This window comes from Berghia stephanieae, chromosome 3 (assembly GCF_034508935.2).
Source record: "Berghia stephanieae isolate SIO BIC M18660-M18661 chromosome 3, UCSD_Bste_1.3, whole genome shotgun sequence".
Taxonomy (NCBI): domain Eukaryota; kingdom Metazoa; phylum Mollusca; class Gastropoda; order Nudibranchia; family Aeolidiidae; genus Berghia; species Berghia stephanieae.
In genome coordinates this window covers 69944914-69961619 of record NC_088362.1, presented here as the reverse complement: position 1 = coordinate 69961619, position 16706 = coordinate 69944914, and the positions used below count along the sequence as shown (strand labels likewise).

Below are 16706 nucleotides of genomic sequence, written 5' to 3'. Positions count from 1 at the left end.
TAATATCTTTAGATAGTCAGTCAATATTACTCCACAGCCAAAACGGGTTCAGACTAGAACTAGACTAGACTATTGCAGTTTATAAACAAAATGTCTTTTCTTTAGATATAATTACAATGTTGCAATAAAGTGGGACATATATGTGTGGTGATTTGGCAAAACCTGTTGGATGTCTGAAAAATTTGAATTACATATTCTTATATTTTTAAACAGAAGCATCATTTCTGGACAGAAAGAGGTTAGGATTTCGTTATTATCTTAATTTTAGGGAAGGGAGGAGGGTCAACAAATTTTTAAACAGAGAAAATAGCTTTTAAAGACAAGATATACATATATACTTCATCATAGGGATTAGTAGAAAAAAAAACTAAATTGAATTATCTATAAATCTTCAAATTATAAAATCCTTTCGTGCAAATGTAGTTGGAAGGATAATAAAAATGATGAAGAGAAAACTCGAAAATTATATCTTAAAACTAGATTGAATGACATCCGACGGGTTTAGCCAAATCAGCACACGCATATTCTAATACAACTAATGTTAGGAAGTGAATTTAGAATCTTCAGTCAGCAAGCAAAAACATAATCATCATATAGAGGGATGGAGTAATAGAAAAAGGATGTGTCATTAATATGCAACATTGGGACATATAAAGTAGTCTTATGTTCTCAAAATTTAATAAATATTATATTTCTGATTTTAAAGGAAGGAAATAGATAAGAAAATCCTGCTTTGTGAATTTGCTATTATTTTTCTTTTAGCCTAAAAATTGTGGCAACATTTATTAAACTAATGAAAGACTTTAAATGATAACAAAGTGTGAGCTAAATTTTTATCTATATTCACATCAGGTGGTGAAAGGCCGGAGCTCACTCGTGGAGGCACTGTGTCTGAGGCTGATATACGGGCATCATTGCTCTCAGCTGTGGAAGACAAGATGAGACGACGATTGAAGGAGACATTTGCTCAAGCCCAAGTAAGTAACAAAAACCCTCAATGGAATAAGAACACATCAAGTCATAAAAATAAGAATGTTTTGCTTTTCAGGATTATGGATTTGTGGAGCCGGAGACCAGAGTATACCTATTATGTTGAAAGAAATTTATAAGTAAAAATTGCTTTCAATTGAGTTAAAACCACAACATATTGAATAATTTAGTAATTCTCAGAGTTGCTGATTTTACTTATATTTATTGGATTCAGTAAGTTAAACAAAAACAAGTTCCTTATATTATCCAATCACTGGACGAATGAAGGCCAAATTAGACAAGGAACCCCCCATTCAGTAAGCACCAGGCCACAAGTGTTAGAAGTAAGATCACACTTGAATAATTGCTATCCTTAACTATAATGTCATAGCATTTATTGAAAAGGAGGTACGTACTGTCTTTTTACTAGAGCTAAGTGTCAAGAGAGGGGTCAGTCAATGTGTTTTGCCCCCTGTATCAGCAACCCTGTATGTGGATTATGAGAAATGTTCTCTCAGATCTGCCACTTATACAGATTTAATTGATTTGTACAGATCTTTTTGGAGTCAAATTTGGCCAAATTTGTTTGTTTTTTTGTTCACTAAAAATTTAGCGATAAATTGATTTGTGTTGTTGGTAAGAAATGGGTTAAATGATACCAAACTGAATTACCCTACATCAATTCTAAAGCATTTCTAAGCTACAGTTTGTAGAAATATAGGCAGAAATCTTTGTTTTGTGTTAATTTGAATTTATTTTTTCCAAATATATACAGATTAGTTGATGGGTCTGGCAGGTTTGTAGTCTAAATAGGCTGGAAAATATTTCATTAAAGGAAAGAATGTGATTGGTGTTGCATACTGTATGAAACTCTACCATTAAATAAACCACTAGGCTGTCATAGTTTGAAGTAGAAATTCTCATCTGTTAAAGAAATGTTAACATTAAAGTTGAGGTTAGGCCTGAGTCTTGAAATCTACCGTATCACATGTGATGGCAGTGTTTGTCTTTCTTGAATCTTGTTTAGAATCATGATGGTATACTATATAAATTCACTCACTTTCATTTGAATTACTTTGTTTTCTGTGTTATCCAGGCTGAGATGGATGTATTGTCAAAGACACAGAAAGATTTGACATCAGGAAAACAGAAGCTTGAGTCTATAATTTCTGATCTAGAGAGAGAAAAGGTAAACTCTAAATATAAAGAATATGATATGTTACAAGGAAAACATTTGGGCTTGAAATCCTCTTTATCAGGCAACAGTAATCGATTCTTAATGGTAATACAATATATGTAAAATGTGGAAAATTGCTAGAAATCTACATGCATCTAACCAAATTTAACAAGCAGGTTAATCAGTGTCTCCATATGTGATGTATGCTGCCTGTACACAATGACAAGACACCTTTTTTTCCCGTTTTGACCAGAAAAATTTACTTCAAGATTCAATCAATGAAAATGACCCCAAAACGAAGTGTCAGCTAAAGATATTTTGACAGGTTAAGAGTCGTCTTAATCATCATATAATAATGTAAAGAACTGGATGGTCATAAATAAATTTAAAATGAATGAAGAAATCGCAAATTCTATTTTATGACCCTAAAAATCTTTCAAACAGCATGATCATTCTTTTTTGGTTATTGAAAATGAAAAACTTTATTCTGTTGACAAAGTTAAAAATTTGAGGGTTTTTTTTTTTACTCCAAGCTCACCATGAGGAATCACATTGATAGCTTATGTAAAACTTTGTATTTTGAAATTAAAAGAACTGGGCAATTTAATAATTATAACATATTTGTATAGCGCCTTTCTTCGAAACCGCAAAACGATTAAAAAACAACTAGACATTGTTTACTTAGGTTACAAGAACACTGCGAGGCAAGTCAACCAATATTAAAACAATAAAAGCATGAACAAGGCATCATCAATATTTAAAATACATTTTAAAAATCCAAAAAAAACAAGAACAGCTATCTTATGTATAGCTCTGCTCAAAAGGCAACCAGTGAAGTGTCAAAACAGCTGTTTGACATGATTTTTCTTCTCTTTTTCAAAAAAAAATTAATTACAAATAATTGTTAGGTTTTTAGATTAGGATTTTGTTAAAACTCTTGATTCAGCTTTCAAATTTTCTAGATTTGACTATTGCAATGCTTTGATTTATAAAATTCCAAACTATCTGCTTGATAGGCTCCAACGTATAAAAAATCACTCTGCCAAAATCATTTTGAAAAAGAGGGAGAACGATCGTGTCACTCAGCTGTTTTGACACTTCACTGGTTACCTGTCAAGCAGAGGTATAAAAGATCTCTGTTTTTGTGTTTTAAACATTTTAACCAAATGACATTCTCCTATCTATCTGATCTTTTATACCGTTATGATCCTTCTCAATCCCTTAAATCTAGTACTCAACTTTTTCGTTTTTCCTGAAATAGGCTCTAAAACATATTTCAATAGGAATTTCATCACAAAATCTCCTAAAACCGTGTTCTTAGACAGACCTACATTCCTGGCAGTGACTGCACTTGTTTTGTATATGTTGGTGTAAAATCCACCGGTCCATTCTCTTGGTTGTCGCCCTTGGCCTGGCACTTCTTGGACTGTCTTTTATTGAACCAGATTGTCTTTTTACACACACCAAAATGGCTGGAAACAACAGAAACTTCAATTCCAGAATTAATCATACCAATTGCACGATCACGCACTGAATTATCTAACTTCACCACGATGAATAATGAAGCCACAATAAAAGTTTTCATTAAAATTTTAAAATCAATATTGCATTTGGATCGCTTACTCACTGTGTTTTATGTTAAAAACAACACACTGGATGAAAACGGTTTTGTTTTATAAGTCAAAATACGATTCTATCAACTTTACCACTTGGCATGACTGGGTGAGTTGCTCTCATTTCTCAAGACAACACAGTGGCTGAATAATTGTGTGGGGAAACTCATCGTAACTATAGAAAACGTGTAACAATGTGTTATGAAAGATTGCAACTCACATCGAATTTTGAACAGAACTTTTGGAATTCGGTACATATATAGCCTACATCTGATATGTGTAATTGTCATGTGTAGCACGAATGATATACTCTCTTCTCAATGTGAGCATAGAGTTGTGGCAACTCAGCATTGGGGTGATATGAATATATTAGTATTGTTATTACTATTATTATTATTATTATTATTATTATTATTATTATTATTATTATTATTATTATTATTATTATTATTATATTATTATTATTATTATTATTATTATTATTATTATATTATTATTATTGTTTGAATCATTATTATTATAATCATTTATCTAATTGTTTAATACTTATTGTTGCTTCTTGCTCATGATTTCAGGACGAGATAACAAGAAACATTAATTTGTTGACAGAGAAAGACAAGGAAGTTAAAGAAGCCATCCAAAAAATGGAGGACAATGATGAGGTCAACATTGATGAGGCTGTGGTCACCACTACTCCTCTATACAGACAGTAAGAAATACTGGAGTTTATAACCACTTCTTATTCAAAGCAATGATCCCGATGGTAAAGCACCTGCTTCACAAAAGCATCAGGATCATTATTTGTCCCCTATGCAATTGGCCTGGGTCTAAATTTGATAAAAGAGAGAATTTTTTTTTGCTGTAGACCAGCACCCTATCCAAAGGGTAGCAAGCAATCATTGTTCGTTTACTTCTACAGAAAACAGTCATGTAAAGGGCTGCCTACTCTTTGTGGGCTGATGATGAATCCATAGCACTGATCAATAACCTGTTAATAGAACTTAGAGTAGAAGGAAAACATTTTCCAGAAAAGCACCGATCCCTCAAGATCCACAGGTTGAATACCTAATATCCAACATAACATTACAGACTTATTATATTCAAATTAGATAATTTACTAGCTAATATAAACATTATGAACAATATTGATATCTTACCATCAAGGATGTACTACAATTTTTTTTTTCTTTCAATATTTATCAATTTGGCTGACTTAGTAAATATAATGAAAAGAGGAAGGTGGTGAGTTTTTTTTCTGGCTCTGGGCTACATGTCAACATTTGTTTGTACTTTATATTTATTATCAGATGTAATGATCATTTATATACTGTATCGCGATATCCACTAAACATGCTCAAAATGCTTTACAAGTGGTCCCTAGCCAACATTAACACTTAACATGAAGGATGAGACATGATGCCTGGTAAGCAATATTACAATTTTTCCATCAGAGACAATGCTGTAAATGGCCAGGTGTACTCATTATAACCTGAGTAGGGTAAGAAAATGTGATTAAGGACGTTTTTCCAAGGACAACTATGCACCACTCAGAGCGTAACTTAAACCCTGGACTTTGTGGCCCGAAAGTTAATGTCATACAGTAGAACTCGGAAATAGCGAGTTCGACGGGTCCACTCCTGATTACTCAGTATTTCCGAGTTCTCGCTATTCCAGAGTTGCCAGGAAAGGTCACTCGGCCGTACAAAAATATGGAAAGACAATGTGTGTGTGTGTTTGTGTGTGTGTGCCGCGCGTGCGTACAAATGGCTGTGTGTGGATAAAGTGGGGTGAGGGCGGGGTTGAACACGGCCTCCGTTAACTACGTAATGATGGTCACAGGTTGAAGTTGATCCGCCCCTTCCATTTCCATCAAGATTTCGTGTATGTGTGTGTGCGAGTGTCTGTATGCACTAGGCATGTTTGATGAAGTAATCAAGCGCATCACTCAATCACTGACCCACTGAAAGGATGGTTCCATGCTCCCCTCTCTCGCTGATCGTGTCGTTCGTTAACGAATGCGACTCGCTGACCGATGCTGCGAAGTGAGGCGTGTTGACATGTTGGCTGCCAGTGCTTACCTCGCGCGGCACCACATTGGGTGAATAATTGACCCCCACACGCACACAAACACACACACCCAACCCCCATCCAAATTTGTTTCGCCTATTATGTACTCTAGACTAGGCTTATATGTAATATTACTTGTAACGAAAAATAAAAGAAAAGAAGCTAGGTTAAAAATATTTAAATCGCCCTTGTCTGGTGTTTTGCTTTACTTCGTTCGAAGTCCTAGGCTGGGGCAGGAAATGCTCGTTATTTCCGAGTTGACCTCTTTTTCATACTCGCTACTTGCATGCTAATTTTATTGACTCAAATAAGAGACAAAAACGGGGATTTAGATTTTACTCGCTATTTCCGAGTACGTTACTTTCATGTTCTACTGTACCACTAGACAATATAGTCCCATATTGAACTGGTATCTAAATTAAGGTTATTTTCCTGGGTTTTGTTGGGTTTTTTTTGGTTTTTTTGTGGTCTCCATTATTTTCCCTTGTTGATAAATGAGAAACAGTTTGCTTTTATTGTTCTTGAAAGATTCTAAGCACTTCACATTCTTCAATATTAAAAGCTTTAAACTTTTGTCAATTTGATTTTTTAAATATATATTTTCTGTCATGTGCTCAATTATTCCATTTTATTTGATATTTCAGACTTCTAGAGGCATTTGCTGAAGAGCAGGCGATAGAGGATGCTATATACTACCTTGGTGAAGGATTACGTAAAAATGTTATAGAATTAGAGTCATTTTTAAAAGTAAGTTAAGATAAGTTGGGTTTTTTTAACAGTTTACCCAATCAATTATGGCAATGATATTGATGATAAAATAATAAATTCACTTTATTGATCCCATGTGGAAATTTGTCCTTGTGGTTCATTTGGCGATGAGACTAAAATTACATAGGCCTCAACCGTAGTCGAACCTTGTAATATGAGCAACAGGGATGAAATCTAGCTCATTGCATAAGGAAATAAAACGTGAGTGCTCTGGGTGATTAAGCACTGCCTTATCCACATAGTCATCTTTTCCTGATGATAATATTTTATGGTTTAATTAGAATAAAGCTGTCCAAACACTGGCACCCATTTTGAAATTATCTCCCTTTTGTCTCTTATGATCAAACTTAAACTTAAAACGTGTGCTTTTATCCACTTAATGTAAGGGGTCGGAAACTGACAGCAACACTGAACATATAGGACAAGACATGATGCCTGTGAGGCACTATTACAATTTTTTTTCAAGAGAGTCTTGCCAGGTAATCATTGTATATTTGAGGTAAAAGAATGAGAGTAAAGAACCTTTTCCAAGGTCTCAACTTTGTACCACCCATAGCAGAACTCAAAGCAGGGACTTACTGGTCTGAAAGCGAATGCCATACCACAAGACCACCTGCATAGCAGTAGATCAACCAAATTTGGTCTACAACATTACAAAAACTGCCTTGTGGTTTTGATACTTTTATTAAGAAAAGAAGAAAAATGTGATGGAAATGGTACTATGTTCTCTGGCAATGACATTTTTTTTTTTGGGACCATCTTGTCCTTTGATGTTGTCAATCCGCCCAACATTGTTTAGTTCAATTTGATATATTTTTGTTTCTATACTATCACATAAATATTGTCATACACAATATTTCCATTTTATGCAACAACTCGCTTTGTATTTTAATCCTCATACAACAGCTCATCCCGTCCATAAAGAGCATGGGAGGTTTATCTTATTGGCTGTCTCACCTATTGTCACCGAGCTCTGTTTTGTCTTTCAGTCAGCAATATCTGTGTAAAAAAATAATTGCCCCACAAAGGACAAGAATAAGACTTAAAATTAATCCAAATACATGTCTTCCATTATTTTTTTTTCTTTTTGAAAAAGAAGTAAGACAAACACACATTTTTAAAAATCTACTTGTTAAGATATATCAATTCTCCAGGCTAGGTATCAACATCATCATCATCATCATCACTTATTAATCTGCTTCAACAAAGCAAGTCTTAAAATCTTACTTTGCAGATTTTGTTGTTGTATAGGATCTAAGGATAGACATTAAAAAAAAAAAAGAAAATACTCTATCTTTTAAAAGGCATTGATGTAAAGACAACAGAAAGCCACACCCCCCCCCCCCCCAAATATTTTTTTAGAAATTGTCTCTATTAAGTATCTTCCCTAAAACAAAGAACTATTTTCTTCTGACAGAGACTGGTGTAGTGGGATGAATATTGTTCATTCATAATTATATGTGGTTAGCAGTAATGTTTTTATTTTCTCATTGCCATCATAGATCATAAAGGGAGATACAAGCTGCTGATGAGTCTGAAGGATTTGTTTTTTTTGTTTTTTTTAAATAAAATAATTTTTTTTTAAATGAATAAATAAATAGTAGGTCATAAATTTTTAATCTCATTGATGAAAGATCTATATTAAGCCTTAAGCCACAGTGAAGATATTGTCATGTAAAAATTCGACATTTCTTTCCACTCAACAGCGTGTTCGTGAATTGTCAAGGAGGCAATTCATTCTCAGGGCAACCATTCAGAAGTGTCGGGAAAAGGCTGGACTACCTCCCTTGGCTTGATTTGTGGTGAGGACTACAACCTTTATGTTGCATAGGATTGATGAAGGTGATAGGGAATAATGTTAATGACAGTGATAGGTATTAATGTGCTATTTATGAATATGCTATGGCAAATAGAGTGCTCATTGAAATACATACCTTTATTACCAAACTGTTACAAAGTGCCAAATTTTGTAACATTACAGGATGCTGTTTGTTTTTGTCAAACTACCTAATTTTAAAGAATTATATTTCTCTCGGCATGAATTGGCAAAAATGACTTGATACAGCAATAACCTACATATAATGTGTGGAATGCATTTAGCTCTCAGTTTGTGATTTGTTTTTGTTATTTACAGACCTGCCTTATGTGGCGTAAATTCCATTATTTTGGGAACGTGGTTTGATGAGGGCAGGATATGAATTTATATTGCATATCATATCTCTTTGTTATGTTGTAAGATATTGCAGATTGATAAAGGTCGTTGAAGGCTTGGCCATATTGAGGAAAACTGCCAGTGTTGTGAAACATTCGAGTAAATTTTAAAATCCCATGTAGGCAGGTCTGTAGTATTATTTTCCAGGCAGGGTTCAAGTTTACATTAATTGTTTTAGTCTGAGATTGTGCAACAACCCATAAATCCTAATTCTTATATTTATGTTATCATTTAACTATTTATGAAGTTGCATGAACCTACAATTTAATTGGCAAAGACAATTTATATATTTGCCAACCACATTGAAGTCTACACTCAACTTCATAATTTTTTTTAGCTTTTTGAGCATTTCAAGTTGCAACATCTGTGTTGTATCAACGAGTGAATTGTTTTGTATATCGATATTCCACATAAAAGAAATATATTCAGTATAGTTAAATGACCTGAGAAGAATGTCAGTATGGAACGGAAGTACTTTATTCATTATTTTTACTCAAATAACATGTTATCCATACCATTCTCATAGAGCATGACCTAGTCATGGTTGTGTGCTATACAAATGTTGTATAATATAATTATTATTCTTCCGCACTTTGACAAAACACTTTTTTTTGTTTTATGTCAAAACACTTAATTCAACTATATTGATAAATTAAGATTATTCCCATTTCGTCCAAAAGTCTCAAACTTCACTTGTCGAAGAAGTGTTAAGTTTGAGACTTGTATTTGGGTAAATGTTTTTGTTTTTGTTAGAGTAGGGCAGTTTTCCGATGTAATTTTTGTTCAAGTTTTGTGCTAAGGTCTTTAAATCTTCTTTGCTTCTACGACCATCATGTACTTATTATTGCACATCATAAATTTCCATTTCTGTTCTTTTTTAATAAAAATAGATAATGGTTTAGTCCATGCAAAAATTATAAAAGATATGTGAACTATTTATATTGTCTAAAGTCAACATGTATATTTTGAAATGAATATAATGAAATGGAATGGAAGCTTCAATATAATTTACAAAGTCAAATTGAATTAGATTAATGCTTCCATTCCATTTTATTGTTGTTATTTATTTTTTAGGAGCTTCAAGCAGCAAATTTTGCATTATAATTTGTAATTTGATATTTAGATTAAGTCTGAATAAGGTATGCTGATTGAATCTGTACTGTTCAACATAATTTCTGTTATGCGAATAAAGGAAGGGGACACAAATGGTAATTGTACCCACAAAGTCTATCTGGTATTGTGTAACAATGAGCCAGATGAGAGAAGTGAGTTTAAAATCAAAATAATCAAATTTACAAAATTTTAAGTTTTAACCACTTTAAAGAGCTATATTTAAACCCCATAAGAAAAGCATTCAGATTTTATGATTTCGACTTTAAATTCAATTTTTTAGCATCGGTCAGACTTACATGATACCAAATTAAAATGGTAGATGAATTCTTTACTCTCCTTCTTTTAAGTTGATAATGTGGATGTTTGATGAAAGTCCTGTTTACAACTCTTTCATTATAAACTAAAAATTTGAAGACTGTGAAGGATAACCAGCGACTTGCTATTTATACAGTTCTAATTGGTAGATGCAGGCTTTTGATAAGGGGGAGGGTGGGGACAAAATTGGATTTTTTTTTCTCCAGATTCTGATTTATGAAAGCAGCTATGTGAATAAAACTGGTTCAATATTTTTATTTTACTCTGAGAGAGCTGTATCAATTTTAAGGCATTTTAAAATTACAACGATAATTACTATGGCAGGTCTGCCATGCATGGCATGATGCTTTATCCATTCAATCATCATTGTCACCATAAAAACAGAACCTATGAATTTACTGAATACCACTGAGTGTTTTTCTTCTTTTTAAAAAAAAATATTTTTCTTTTTTAGTTCTTAGTGATAGCGTATCGAGATTCTCAAAGTGGTACATGGATCTTGTTTGCAGGTAGCTTTTTGAACTTTACTAGAGATATTAAAGTATTCCACACACAAAAATGCATCTTAAATAGTTGTTAAAATGTTTTTTTTTAATTAATAGTTTAATTCCCTTGGTTATATATAATTTTTATGCATAAAATAATTTAAATTTTAATACTACCTGAAGCTTCATGAACAAGTATTGGACAGAAAGGAATATAACAGCTCTAAATATGAAAAAAATATGAATCAAGGAAGATTTTATTAAATATTTTAGACTGAAAAAAACACTCATTCACTTTTATATTTTTTATTTTTTTTTTAGTGAACATTTTATAAATGTCTCCAAGGAATGAATGGATACACACATATGGAAAATACTTTTCTTTCATTGTTTTTAAAAAAAATGAATTTCAATGGCCGGATTATAGGCATTTAATGTACAGGTTGGGTGTTTTGTATGGGTTCACAAATTCATATTTTAAATTTCCTAAAAGAGTCATGCAGATATGTTAGTGTATGATAATTGTTTTTCAAAATAATTAAGATTTTTGCATCAAAGCGCTTTGCCCTTTTACACTATTCTATATTTTAATGATGTCTTTTTTACCTCTAGAGGTATTTCCGCATGGCAGAAATTTATAGTCGTTTTAGAGTTTTGCGTCTCACATGCATAGAGTAAGACTCAAATGCTTTATCAGAAAAATGCTCATTTGTAGAGGTGAATTGATAACATTGGCATATAAGTACGACAATAGTTCGGTTTTTTTTCATTTCTTTTCTAAAATATTATTATAAAAGGTTTTTAATTAATGCTAACAGAATATATATATTATATGTTCGTTGTTTATGTTAAATTAATGTATATTATTATGCAAGCCTTACAATAGTTCCTGTGTGCTTTCTTTACCTATAAATATATTGTGAGAATGGGGGAAAAGTTGTCCTTTTTTCATTGTATTTATTACAAAATGTAAATGTTTAGATGAAATCGATCACCTCTGATTACTGCAATCAATGTTAATACCAAATTATTAAAATCATGCTGTTTCAAGCAGTCCTGTCATTGTAAGTGTTTTGATGAAGTCATTTAAATGTCAATTTTGTGGGTGTCTGACTCAAATTGTCAATACAGTTTTTTTTTTATTTTATCTTAGACCAAATCTAAACCTGAATGTAATGGGGCAAATGATAAATCATCAGCCTTTGCATCTCATGTTCACATTTCAAATTTCATTGGAGGCTCTGGGACTTTTCGTTATAAAGTGCTCGATGCGTTTCCAATTTATTTAAAACCAAATTCAAACATAAAACCGCACCAGTTTCATCTTACTTCAACAGATTTTGTTAGTGTCACACCAATTCAGTGGGTGACTTGGAGCTATGTCCCCTCTTAAAATTGAGTTGTTGATGTTCCATTTTCACCTAACGGGTGTCGTGTGTCATGTCATAGGTGGGTTAATGGTAGGGATTTTAAAAAATTTCATGTGGTATTTGCATTTAATGAGTCAGACATCAATAATGTAAGTTTAGATGACATTGCCACGCTGTCTTGCAAACTGAATATCATCTGACAACCATTCATCCTGCTTATTTAGATTGATGTATGGCATCACGTGTGAGTCAAAATAATTCATTATTCATACAATTGTGGGACATATTTGTAACCAGTTACGTCATCTTACTTCAATAGACCCATTAGTGTCTCATAATTAAGTTGGTTGACTTGAGGCCATGTCTCCTCTTGCAACCGTAGAAGAAAGTAACCTTTTGGTTGTTCTTCTATCCCTCTACATGTCTTTTGCCGTCCATCTGGTTTTCTGTCCTTGTCTCAGAATAAGACTATAATTTGGATTTGCCTTGGCTAGGGTCTTTCATAACACAAGAAAACAGGGAACATTTCTATAGTTTCGTGCTCACTTGTTAGCTTTTGCTTTGTATTTAATAATCTTTTGAGTATATTGCTTATGATCAGATAAATAACTGTCTGAATTAGATTTTAGAATGGTCTCCAATTAGAGAAAAGGACAGATTGCTGATGGACCTACTTCTGTTCTCTTGAAAAATGCTACTTTGTCTTCTTTACTCTTGGGCGTCTGCATCACTGTCAGATCAGATACTCATCAGCATCCTTTAGCCTGGTGCTGATATGATCTTACATAAATTTTTGGTTTTTGATCTCTGTCAGGAGACGACAAACAATTTTGAAATAATTCTGTAACTGTCTGTCTTCCCTTCACAGTGGTGAAAGGCCGAAATGTTATTTGTTTTATATCCAAACCATCCTTATTCTTTTTAATCCGGATAGTCTTGGTTAATCAGTCATTTCACAAAATGAAATAATTAAAGATTTCATGCTATTCAAAAAATGTGATTATGAAATATCTTCAGTAGAGATAATATCATGTCAAAGCCTTTTTTAATGCATGATATGGAAATGGCAAAAAGCACTTTTGGTTTTTGTTGATTATCGTACTAATTTATTTATTTTTGATAAATTGCAATTTAGTTTTCAATCCGCTTTTAAGCTATTTTCCAATTTGACTGTATAGTTGAACGCAATAGAAAACTAGTGTCATTGTATCTCAAAATCTTCTCAAAAGTGTGCATCTAGGGTCTGCACTGTATTAGCATTTTTCTAGTAGGGTCTCTTCATACCCCGATGTTGCCTTTATTTTTGGAAGATGGAACATGTTATCTTGAATGACATGATAACTCTCTGTGTCATGGGACAGATACTAAATGCTTAATGAGATGTCAGAGACAATGAAAGAGAGCAAGAAGTTGCCTTTTTTTTTTTTGGCATGATTTAGTGAAAAAAAAATTTTTTAATGCTAAAATTGAATGTTGAGATAATTTTATGAATCAAATTCAATTTTATAAAATTTGACACTTTGGAGTTTTTACTAAGACATAGTACCCATTCAAATCTAAGAAACAAGTCTTTTTGTATGATTTGGGATTTTAAAAAAAATTATTGATGATTCCTTTTTTAAAAGCATTTTTTTTAGAATTAAAAACATGTAATCATAAACAAGACATTCAAGACAAATGTGACTTACAATACAGTTTTTAAAAATTGACATTTGCCAAATGTGCTTTGTAGCCAGAGCATATTATCGACTCTTTGTTTAAATAAAGATTATCTGAAAAGTATTCCATTTTGATTGAGTGTATCCTTTATTTGAATAATTCAGTTGTTGTTCTAAATACATCTACATTGGGTTAGCAAATAAGGGAGCAGGCACCGGTGAAGGATAAAGATCTGAACAAGTGTATATGAAATGGTGCCAGACAAAGCAAGAAAGTAAAATAGAAGAAAATAACCATCCAAAAAAATCAGTCTACCTCGACCAGGGATTGAACCTCATACCTTCTGATTTCCAGTCAGACATGCTATCAGTACACCTAGAGATAATTTTTTTTCTTTGTAAATCATCTCTCTGTTGTGTACTACACTAGAGTGCCATTTCCTCAGAACACACGGTTTCCTCGAACTCATTACAATGTTCCAAATTTTTTCATTATGATTCTTTCTTATCATTCCACTCTTTTCTCGAAATAATTTTTACCTCGAACACGGTTTCCTCAAACTAATCTCACTCAGCCAATAAAAAAAAATTGAATTAAAGGGTTTTTTAATGCACCAGGTGATTTTGACCTCTGATGATTTACTGTGAGATTGACTGTCACACACTGCAGGTATGTGTATACTGTATGATACACATGCAGACTCAAACAAGTTCCCTTTATTTATCCCAAAGCTGAAATCTGACTTAGGATATATTCCAAGGGAAGACTGGAAGAACTTGGGTGGATTCGAACTAGGTATCTTTCAGATACGAAGCAAAGACCAAACTACTGAGCCACTTTGCCCCCCCCCCCCCTCCCTCTCCAAATCGTTATGGCAAGGCACGGTTTCCTCGAACTACGATTTCTTTTAACTTTTTTGCATTCCTGAGGAGTTGGGAGTTCAAGGAAACCATGATGAGTTGTATTTTCACTTTTAGCTTTGAATACATTGTAAACATTTGAGTATAACCATCATTGCAGAGTCCTTTGCTTGCCTGGGTGAGACTTAGGTAATGTCAAAATAGGCACAATAATAGATTGCTCATGGAATTTTCTGTTCCCTTTTTGAACCAGTCCCATTGGTCTTACTTTTTCTTTAATCTTCTTTAATTTCAGATCTTGAACTTTGTCTCATTATCTTCCTTTTTACTCGTTCTGAAATGACCTAAAAGTGTCGCACACACTGTAAAACTTTTAAAAACACAAACAAAAACAATCGCGTTAAGATTTTAAAAATCTAAATTCAAGCAAACAATGGAACACTAAGGTCACAAACCTTTCTTCAGCAACAACAAATTTAAAATTACTCAAAAACTTCGTCTCTCTTGAAGAAAAATCTTGGAATCCTTTTCTTAACAGAGAGGACATACGGAGTACCTATTTAGCCATCAATCTTGTTTTTTAGTAATGTGTTTATGTGGCTGATGAAAGTTTTGAGCCGAGGTGTTCCGTGTTTGGTATTTTGTTCATTTTTGAAGCTGTTGTATATTCATTTAGCAGCTTAGTATCAAATAGATAATTCGTAATGTCAGGGTCAACCAGACACTGAAAATTGACTTTCAAATATAATTTTTGGCCGACTTACTCAAACCAGTATTATATCAGGGTGAACTCAATGCAAAAAATAAATTATAAAGTTGAAATAAGCAGAAATTTAGAAATTCTAATTTAACGCAATTTAAAAAACAAAACAACAAACAGTATCCATTGTCTTCAATAAAACATTTGAGCTGAACTCAAGTTTCTTTTTAAAAAATTAAATTTTTATTGTCATTTGCACACTGGCATATTACCAAATGAAGGAAGTAGGTCACATTGCATATTTGACTTTTATTTTGTCTCATGTGAGGGGCTATGTGGTCTAGTGGTATGACACTCGCCTTTGGATTGGAAGGACTTGGGTTTGAGCCCCACTCTGGGCAGCGCATAGTTGAGTCCTTGGAAAAGGCTCTTTACTCACAAAATCTCTCACCATACTCAGGTGTAAAACGAGTAAAACGAGTATCTGGTTGTTAACATCATTGTCTCTCTCGTAAAATTGTAATATCGTCTAACAGGCCATGGCTCGTTTTACATGTTAAGTGTAGCTGTTGGCTAGTGCTTTGAGCACGTTTAGTGGATATTGATCAATATAAAAGCTCAATTTTTTATTATTTTTTTGCTTTGATTGATAATGAATAACAAATGCGAGAGATGTGAAGTCATACAATTCATTTTATTTTGGTTCTCATGAATTTTACTCGTGTACATAATTTTGGACACACCACAGTTATAAAGCGAGATTCAAGCACTTTAGCTGCAACACATATAAACAATCATAATTTTATATCATCCTTTAAATAAACATGTTTAAAGACATGAACTGAATAACTTTCAATTATATTAAAAGTTATAACAATCAAATAAGGGAAATAAATAATATTTGATAGATTTAGTGGAATCTTTGTAAAAATAAATGGTACAGCTTTTTTTTTTTTTCTTTGGTGATTTTATTATTTTTTTAACCTTGAATGAATGTAGACAGCAAAATCAAATACAAATAAGTAAGATAACATAATAATCACCATAAATAATTGTTTATTTAATCAACTGATTCGACTCAATGGAAGAGAATACTTGCGAACACAAGCTAAGCCCAGTCTACCGGTGAATATTATCGCAAAAGGGACTGAGTGGAATGGAGTGTATCTTTCTTCAAATGCATTCTTATTGGATTTATATTGGATTAACTATGCTTCAAGACAACACTAAATAACACCCAAGAAAGGAGCAGCGCTGAAAGGTAATGGTCACACCTCTTTCCTGTACCTTACTATCTCATTTTCTTTTCCCAGCACAATTTACCTTGTTTGTTTTAGTAGCTATGTCAATATTTGTAGAAAAATCTTTTAACACGTTTTAAACTTATCACTATTATCA

At 32.8% G+C, this 16706-nt stretch overlaps 1 protein-coding gene across 1 annotated transcript in view; it reads left to right on the top strand.

Annotated features, from left to right (window-relative positions):
* LOC144968330 (tumor susceptibility gene 101 protein-like) overlaps positions 1-13871 on the top strand; it is a 28130-nt gene extending 14259 nt beyond the window's left edge. Inside the window, exons 7-11 of the mRNA XM_078906590.1 lie at positions 853-977; positions 2066-2158; positions 4335-4468; positions 6471-6573; positions 8301-13871. Of these exons, the coding sequence (XP_078762716.1) occupies positions 853-977; positions 2066-2158; positions 4335-4468; positions 6471-6573; positions 8301-8390 (545 nt within the window). The 3' untranslated portion in view covers positions 8391-13871. The remainder of the gene's footprint in view (positions 1-852; positions 978-2065; positions 2159-4334; positions 4469-6470; positions 6574-8300) is intronic.
* Positions 13872-16706: the final 2835 nt, after the last annotated feature.